The sequence below is a fragment of the Caenorhabditis elegans genome, chromosome IV (assembly GCF_000002985.6).
Source record: "Caenorhabditis elegans chromosome IV".
NCBI classification, from domain to species: domain Eukaryota; kingdom Metazoa; phylum Nematoda; class Chromadorea; order Rhabditida; family Rhabditidae; genus Caenorhabditis; species Caenorhabditis elegans.
Genome location: NC_003282.8, coordinates 4,386,557 through 4,394,108, shown reverse-complemented (window position 1 = coordinate 4,394,108; position 7,552 = coordinate 4,386,557). Strand labels below are relative to the sequence as shown.

Below are 7,552 nucleotides of genomic sequence, written 5' to 3'. Positions count from 1 at the left end.
ATTGGCTTCTTTTCCGTTATAGTCGGGTGGATGATTGACGGAGAAAAGAGCGATGGGAAGCGGAAGAAAAAAAGAAAAAAATTGGGAAAATGGTGGGCGATGTTTGATTTTAAAAAAAATGTTCGAATTCTTGGAAAACTATTGATTTTTCACTTTTTTGAGTTTTGATTTGGGGAAAATTGGTGCTGCAATTTGAATTTTCCATAAAAAATATTAAAATCGTCTTCACCAGAGCACATAATTTGAATTTTGGCTCGAAATTCAAAGCTTATCCGTTTCAAAAGCACAAAATGGATAAAAATATCGTCAGTGAAGCCGAAAAACTAAAAAAAATGTACAGTACCCTTTAAAGGCGCACACATGTGTTCGGTTGGGTCTCGCAGCGAAACTCAGGGTTTTTGGAAAACTTTTCCCAGAGAACGGACTAAAACGTGAAAATTCTGCAACCTCAAGCTCCGGAACACAAATTAATTAATTATGCCTGAAAATTCCGAGCTTCTAATTTTAAAAACCACTAAAGTATCTTCACCGACGTCGAAATAATACTAAAAACGATACAGTACCCTTTAAAGGCGCACACATGTAACCAATTGGGACTTCGCAGCGAGCTAAGTTCTTAGGCGTATTTTCCAAGAGAAATGAATCAAATAAATATGAAAATGCAGCAATTTCTAGCATTAAATAAGATAAAAATTGGAGAACAAAAAAAAAAGAAAAATTCAATTTAAAAGGAAAAAAAACATGTACAAGTCAATAGAAAATGACAACAAATATAACAGATTGGAGAAAAAAGCGTGTTAATACGAGATCAGATGATTTTTGGGGGAATTATTTGACAACAGAAACATCAGAATACATTAGAACATAGGAAGATTGCTTTAAAAGTTAGAACCGTGGGGAAATATTGTGGAGAAATCATGTACAGACAAAATACGTATTTAAAATGACATTTTTTCATTTTTTCTTGGCCAAGTCGCGATCTTCTTTTCCTATATCCTTGTTCCATTTATCGTACCGAGTGTCGTGGATCTTTTTCAGGCAGTGAGCAAGCTGAAATTGTTTTAAAAAATTTTTAATTGGGTTTTAATTTAGTAATTCATTACCTGGGCCGTTTCGAAATTTTTATATGTTTTCACATGTTCGCCACGTCGGCACGCAAAAGTTCTACATCGACAACGATCTTTCAGGACGTCCGTGTACGTCTTTCCGTAGTCAATTGTTAGCTGAAAAATAACTAAATATTTAGATAATTTTTCACATGAAAATCAAAGTTTTACCGGAACGGAAGGGAATACATCTTCCAGTGTGACAAGTACCAGATGCAGATGAGCCGGGGAAAGACTTTTCTGGAAAACTCGGACAACTTCCATGTTTGGAGCACAAGCGTGCCCGACAGTTCGCGCAACATTTCCGTGAATTTTCGGATCGATGAAGAACCTTTTTCTAGACAATTTTTCGAGAAGCTTCGTGTATTCCTTGCTGAATTTCACCTCCTGGAGAAGCCTCCGGAACTTTACATCGTCGCTATACGTGATTTGATACGCGTAGTCTCTATTATCGAGCTCCATATTCTTCAGCTCGACAATCTCGCCCGTAAACTCCATGAGTGGCGTGCCAGCCGGAATCATGACTGTTGAGCGGACAACGAATCCGACGGCCGGATCATTTCGGTATATTTCGAGCGGGAAGAGCTTCTTGTGCGGCAATAACATTGAATTGTTGGTGCATTTTCCACCGCATCCGCAAAGCTCGGAGCACGCGAACCCGGCGTGATCGTAGTAATGATCCTTCGGGTTGAAGAAGTAGATGGGTTTGAAGGATGTCTGAAATTTCAAAGGGTTAGAAGAGCAGAAAGGGCGATTCTACAAAATGAACCAATTTGGCATGTTCTCCCAACATTTTTCATTAAAGTTAAGTGATAAACCACAGAAAAACGCCTGTTTTATCTGAAAATTACTTTTATTTAGCTTGAAACAACTGAAAAAGTGCTCGAAAGTTGTCTTTCCCGGCAATTTTCCACTTTCAGACACTATATTTTCGCACAAAATTTCAATAAAAAATATCGGAAAATCATGCCATATCGGCTCGTTTTCTAGAATTCCTGAAGCTTCATCCACATACGAATTCAGTTTTTCCACAACCCTCCCGTGGTATTTGAAATCCTTGCATGCGCTGGTTCATAATGAAGCACGGGCATTTTTCGTTCTCGTAGCAAGGGACAATCGGCTTTGAAGAGCAACATGTACACCGTATCTGAATAAAAATACGATTTTTTTGCTGTGAAAAATGAATTTAAAAAAATGCTACAAACCATATTTTCTCCGTTTTCCTCAGACATTATGATCGCTTTCGTTAAATTGGGCTCTGTGAACTGATCGACCATGTTCACGTCAGTGTAGTCGTAGGTAAGGGTTACCGGAATCTCCAGAGACTCTAAAGTCTCGCCTTCAAGATCCGAATACACTGGAATGACGTCATTCTCGTTGAATGTGAGGTTCGATTTTATCCGTATCCTGTTTTTCGGCGGCTCGTAAGCTGGGAAATATTCCTGTAGACTTCTGAAAATCCTCCATATTTTCGATTTTCAGTAAGAAAAAGAACATTTATGCTTACTCGGGGGTGATTTCCGTCGATGTGCCCTGTTCTGCCAGCAAATGCTTCATCAAATTATTGTTAGTCCTGGCCATTACTATCCGCTGGGCTATGAAGCGCATGCACCGCCCGAGATCCTTGTTTTCAGTCTCTTGGTACTCATAATACGTGTTCAGCTCGGGATCATCGCGAATTCTCTCCAGCAGATTCAAATGAGCGTTCAGTGTTATTATGTTCGGCTCCACATTGATCCTTGTCAATTCTGAATTATCCTTGAGTAGCTGGCAACGATCGCGATAACTTGACAACTGATATGAGGAGTATCGCAAATACACTGGAAGTTCCAACTTGAAAGGAGGTGCTTTGAAAGCGAATTTTATCACACGTAACATTTCCGATGTTTTGTCAGCTGAATATTTTTTCAGCGCACGCTTCGTCTCGACATACTTCGCGTCTTCATCATCTGTCGGTAGCCGCATTGCCTTGGATCTTTTCCTTGGAGGTTCCGCATTGGATGATTTGTCGTCTGAATATTTAAAAAAATCAATAATATTGTTATCATGCTATCAGAAAAAAAAATTAACATACCGTTTTCTCCTATGGATCTTTTTTGGGCCTTAGATTTTAATTTCTCGGCATCTACAGGCATTGGAGTAGTTTTAAGTCGCTGAAAATCTACATGTGGAATATATAAAAAATTATTAAGCAAGGTCCAACGACAAAAATGATCCAAAAAGCGTTTTCTGAGTTGAAAACTCGAAAATGTTGTTTCGTTTTCGCGAATTTTAAGACAAAAAACTCAATTTCAAACAGCGCGCGCAAAAGGCGCAGCATGTGCGCCCTGCCGCACACATTTCGCTACTGACTATCAAACGTTGAATACTCAGTCAACGACTGTCCTTGGCCTAAAAATCGTCGCTCATTTTACTTTTGGGCCCGTCGTCCATACAAGATGGTGAGTTTTTTCTTAATTTGCATTAAACTTGTCATTTTTGTCATAGTTTTATGCAAATTTTCCCAATTTTTATGTTAAATTATATAATTTTCCTGTTTCAGCCTAGCAAGAAGGTTATCAAGAAGAAAGTCGCCGCTGTTCCGGCGCACATTCGTGCCCAAACTCAAGTCCAGAAGGAAGTGAAGAACCCACTCTTCGAGAAGAGAGCTCGCAACTTCAACATCGGTACGTTTCGAAACAATTCGTAGTTTCTCTCGACATGTGACTAGCGATCCTCTTCGGGGTTGATTGCTTTTCTTAGTGGAGCATCGGGGGCTTTCTGTAAAGTTGACTCCGATCCACCTTGTCGTATACCAACAGTCTGTGTGGCCCTCTACCGCTATTTGAGATGCCCGGGCTGGATTGCATATTCCTTATCCTTCCGTAGATCCTATGGGTCCGTGACGGTTAGGACAAACCATGCAAATTACAAATATCCTAAAAACGTTCCAAGATTTTATTATAATTAAATCTTTTTACAGGACAAGACATCCAGCCAAAGAAGGACGTCACCCGATTCGTCAAATGGCCAAAGTACATCCGTCTCCAGCGTCAATCCGCCATTCTCCAGAAGCGCCTGAAGGTTCCACCAACCATCAACCAGTTCAGAACCGCTCTTGACAGCCAGTCCGGTTGGTATAGCTAATTTTTTATCAGAGTCATGTACTATAAGCAAGCCTTGAGCTTTGCACTGACGCATTTACTCTGATAGGTGAAGTAAGGCTTTTGACTTTACGCTGTTATGTTTCCAGTGGTAATTTTCTGTTTTCAGCTAGACAAGCCTTCAAGCTCTTGGACAAGTACCGCCCGGAGTCGACCGAGGCCAAGAAGAACCGTCTCCGTGCTCGTGCCGAGGCTCGCGCTGCTGGAAAGAAGGAGGAGGTCACCAAGAGACCAAACACCGTTCGCCACGGAGTCAACACCATCACCAGACTCGTCGAGACCCGCAGAGCTCAATTGGTTCTCATCGCTCACGACGTCAACCCACTCGAGATCGTGCTCCACCTTCCAGCCCTCTGCAGAAAGTACAACGTTCCATACGCCATCATCAAGGGAAAGGCTTCCCTCGGAACCGTCGTCCGCAGAAAGACCACCGCCGCTGTTGCTCTCGTCGATGTCAACCCGTAAGTTTCAGATTCTATAGTTTCTTGAGCAAATAATTATTTCTTTGTATTCAGAGAGGACAAATCTGCCTTGAACAAGCTCGTCGAGACCGTCAACAACAACTTCAGCGAGCGTCACGAGGAGATCCGCAAGCACTGGGGAGGAGGTGTCATGTCCGCCAAGTCTGATGCCAAGAAGCTCAAGATCGAGCGCGCTCGTGCCCGTGATCTTGGAAAGCTCTAAATTGTTTTTGTTGATAATAAAAACTTGTTATTCAAAGCTTGTATCTTTTTCAATAATTGGTAGTCTTCGTGGTACTCATTTGGATCGGTCTTGTTGGATATTGTTGAGAACAGTTTTCCCGAGAAGTGTCTCCCTAGTTCGTCGTTGTCTTGGAGCTTGCTGGTTGTCTGCGATATGGTTTCACTGAACAATTCTAGTTGGGTTCAATTCCGGGTGTCACAGCCACAACTGTCCAGAAACTTGCAGAGTGCGATAAGAGTTCGGCTATTTTGTGTATCTTGCCTTTACAGTGCTCTTTAAATTACATAAGGGTTCATTAAAATACGTAACGAAATATTTAAGGGGAAATCACAACACTGATGAAATTGGGGAAAACTAGTAAGCACGACAAATACATCAATCAATACAATTTAGATCTTTGCCTCGATAAGCTTCTCCAGAGTTCTGGCGTCTTTGGCAAAGTTGCGGATTCCTTCGGCGAGCTTCTCGGTGGCCATGGCGTCCTCGTTGAGAGCCCATCTGAACGCCTTCTCGTCAATGCTCACTTTCGGCAGGTCGAGTGTCTTGGCTGGAAAATAATTAAAAATTGCAATTTTTAATTGATTAAATCTCCCGCTCACCATGAGAAGTGGAGAGCACAACTGGAGCAAGTTCCGTCTCCGCAGCAAGTTGCTTCAGAAGAGCCGGAGAAATAGTAAGAAGATCACATCCAACAAGTCCCTTGATCTCTTCAGTATTACGGAACGAGGCAGCCATCACTTGTGTCTTATAGTCGTATTTCTTGTAATAATTAAAGATTCGAGTAACACTGACAACTCCTGGATCGTCTTTTCGAGTGTAGGCCTTCTGATCGGTATTCTTCACGAACCAATCCATGATTCTTCCGACGAATGGCGAGATTAGGGTGACTCCTGACTCGGCACACGCGACTGCTTGCTCAAAGTTGAAGAGCAGTGTCATGTTGCAGTGGATTCCGTGCTTAGATTCGAGGAATCTGAAAATTTAATTTTTTGCTGATTTTGAACTATTTCCGTTATAATTAATGCCTTAAACTCTTTTGAAAAATGTCAATTTGGGTCCAATTGAGTAGATTTTCAGTAGAAAACTAATAGAAACGAGACTTTGTATGTTTCGAAAAGGTATGTCCGTAGATTTTAGGTGATTTACAAGAAAAATCGAAGCATTTCTAGTTTTTAATTTAAAATGTGTTAATTTTTAACAATTTCATCTTGTATAATTCGTTTTTTAATTGATTTTTTCGAAACTAGTAGTGTTTTAAACCAAGCAAATCATCAAAAATGGGTAAAATTTCATCAAGTTTGATTTTTAAAAAAAAGTTTTTTAACTGAAAAGTTTTCCTAAAATCTCCAATGCCGTACTTAGCAGCCCGAATTCCTTCCCAAGTTGAAGCAAGTTTGATAAGAATCCGATCCTTCGAGATTCCTTCCTTCTCGTATTGAGCAATAAGTCCAAGAGCCCGATCAATCGATGCTTGAGTATCAAATGAAAGACGAGCATCAACTTCTGTGGAAACTCTTCCTGGAATAGTTTTCAGGATTTCTTTTCCAAAAACTACAAAAAGTCGATCCATAGCCGCTTGGAGCACTTCTTGATGTCCACTGGCGTGCTCTTTTGCGTAGGCAACTGATTGATCGATTAATGCTGCGTATTGCTCCATTTTTGAGGCGGCCAGGATGAGCGATGGGTTGGTAGTTGCATCTGTTGGCTGGAATTCCTTGATCGCTGAAAAAAATCGATTTTTTGAGAACAATTTTTGAAAAAAGTACTTTTTTCAACTGGAAAATTCGAGTTTTATTTTTCGATTTTTGACTTTTTACACAAAATCGAGGAAAAAAACAAAGGTGTGCGCCTTTAAGACTTACAGTAACCCATTTCCTGATTTTTTAAATTAATTTTTCACGCTTTTCATCTAAATTCTTGAGAGAAAACGTTGAAAAATGAAAAAAAAAACGAAATTGAAGGAACGTCTGGGTACTGTACTTTTGAAAGGCGCAAACACATTTTTTTCAAAATAAATATTTTTCACCAGTATTTACAAAAATTTAGAAAAAAGAGAATTCATCGAATTATCCAAAAAAAGTTTTTCACAGCTTTTTTTGGAATTTTTGAAAAATTCTAATTTTTAAATGGCACATTCCAGAAATTTACAATACTTCCATAAAATTTAATAGTATTTATTTTTAAAATGTTTTAACGAATTTTTTGGAAACTTCTTGAAAATATGTATTTTTTTCTCTAAAAAAATTAATTTAAAAAGTTCAAAAAGTCAGATTTCTATCTGAAAATCGAGAAATTTACTGTTTTTTACATTATAACAGTGGTCTTCCTAGAAAAATCGAATTTTCAGATAATTTAATTTTTTTTCAAAACTGCCAAAAAAAATCAATTATTCACCACATTTTCGAACTTTTTCTTAATGTTCAAAATTTTTACCATTAAAATCTCCAGTATCCGCAACAACGACTGATGCTCCTTTGAGTTGTTCCAAAACCGACATGATTTCCCTAGAAAAAGTCAAAAAAAAATCAATAATCGTGAAAATTACGGGAAAAATCGCGTGAGAGAGATCGAATGGAAAGTGCAGCCCATTGATAGCAT

The 7,552-nt window shown here is 39.4% G+C and overlaps 3 protein-coding genes and 3 non-coding genes across 7 annotated transcripts; 3 read left to right on the top strand and 3 right to left on the bottom strand.

Annotated features, from left to right (window-relative positions):
• Positions 1–702: 702 nt before the first annotated feature.
• set-21 (SET domain-containing protein) lies at positions 703–3,265 on the bottom strand. Its single transcript, NM_068154.7, has 7 exons — positions 3,181–3,265; positions 2,614–3,118; positions 2,312–2,558; positions 2,122–2,253; positions 1,278–1,823; positions 1,104–1,223; positions 703–1,050 (listed from the first exon to the last, which is right to left on the bottom strand). Exons 1-7 carry the CDS (start codon positions 3,239–3,241, stop codon positions 955–957), a joined length of 1,707 nt encoding a protein of 568 aa, NP_500555.2. The 5' UTR covers positions 3,242–3,265; the 3' UTR covers positions 703–954.
• A 253-nt stretch (positions 3,266–3,518) lies between these two features.
• Positions 3,519–4,966, top strand: rpl-7A (Large ribosomal subunit protein eL8). Its single transcript, NM_171316.9, has 5 exons — positions 3,519–3,547; positions 3,649–3,772; positions 4,069–4,218; positions 4,359–4,710; positions 4,765–4,966. Exons 1-5 carry the CDS (start codon positions 3,545–3,547, stop codon positions 4,931–4,933), a joined length of 798 nt encoding a protein of 265 aa, NP_741371.2. The 5' UTR covers positions 3,519–3,544; the 3' UTR covers positions 4,934–4,966.
• Positions 3,801–4,021, top strand: Y24D9A.9. Its single transcript, NR_003458.1, has one exon. It is a non-coding gene; the product is annotated as a small nucleolar RNA Y24D9A.9 (small nucleolar RNA).
• Positions 4,152–4,301, bottom strand: Y24D9A.11. The gene has a single exon (NR_053091.1). It is a non-coding gene; the product is annotated as an Unclassified non-coding RNA Y24D9A.11 (non-coding RNA).
• On the top strand, positions 4,232–4,305 carry Y24D9A.10. Its single transcript, NR_003457.1, has one exon. It is a non-coding gene; the product is annotated as a small nucleolar RNA Y24D9A.10 (small nucleolar RNA).
• Positions 4,967–5,228: 262 nt separating the features above from the next.
• tald-1 (Transaldolase) lies at positions 5,229–7,458 on the bottom strand (the record flags this gene model as incomplete). Of its 2 annotated transcripts, NM_171314.7 has the most annotated exons (4): positions 5,229–5,501; positions 5,554–5,927; positions 6,313–6,676; positions 7,388–7,458. In NM_171314.7, the coding sequence occupies 4 exons, from the start codon at positions 7,449–7,451 to the stop codon at positions 5,344–5,346; spliced, it is 960 nt and encodes a 319-aa protein (NP_741369.1). The 2 variants fall into 2 exon arrangements, with proteins under 2 accessions (NP_741369.1, NP_001367900.1); NM_001380188.1 differs by lacking the exons at positions 6,313–6,676; positions 7,388–7,458 and having other exon boundaries at positions 5,344–5,501; positions 5,554–5,893.
• Positions 7,459–7,552: the final 94 nt, after the last annotated feature.

Coding starts and splice junctions, on each gene's coding strand:
- set-21 (NM_068154.7), bottom strand. CDS start 3,241: ATGCCTGTAGATGCCGAGAAATTAAAATCTAAGGCCCAAAAAAGATCC. Junction 2,254..2,311: donor AGGAAAACGGAGAAAATATG/GTTTGTAGCATT, acceptor ATTTTTATTCAG/ATACGGTGTACATGTTGCTC. Junction 1,051..1,103: donor AAAATTTCGAAACGGCCCAG/GTAATGAATTAC, acceptor AAACAATTTCAG/CTTGCTCACTGCCTGAAAAA.
- rpl-7A (NM_171316.9), top strand. Junction 3,773..4,068: donor AGCTCGCAACTTCAACATCG/GTACGTTTCGAA, acceptor ATCTTTTTACAG/GACAAGACATCCAGCCAAAG. Junction 4,219..4,358: donor CGCTCTTGACAGCCAGTCCG/GTTGGTATAGCT, acceptor TTCTGTTTTCAG/CTAGACAAGCCTTCAAGCTC.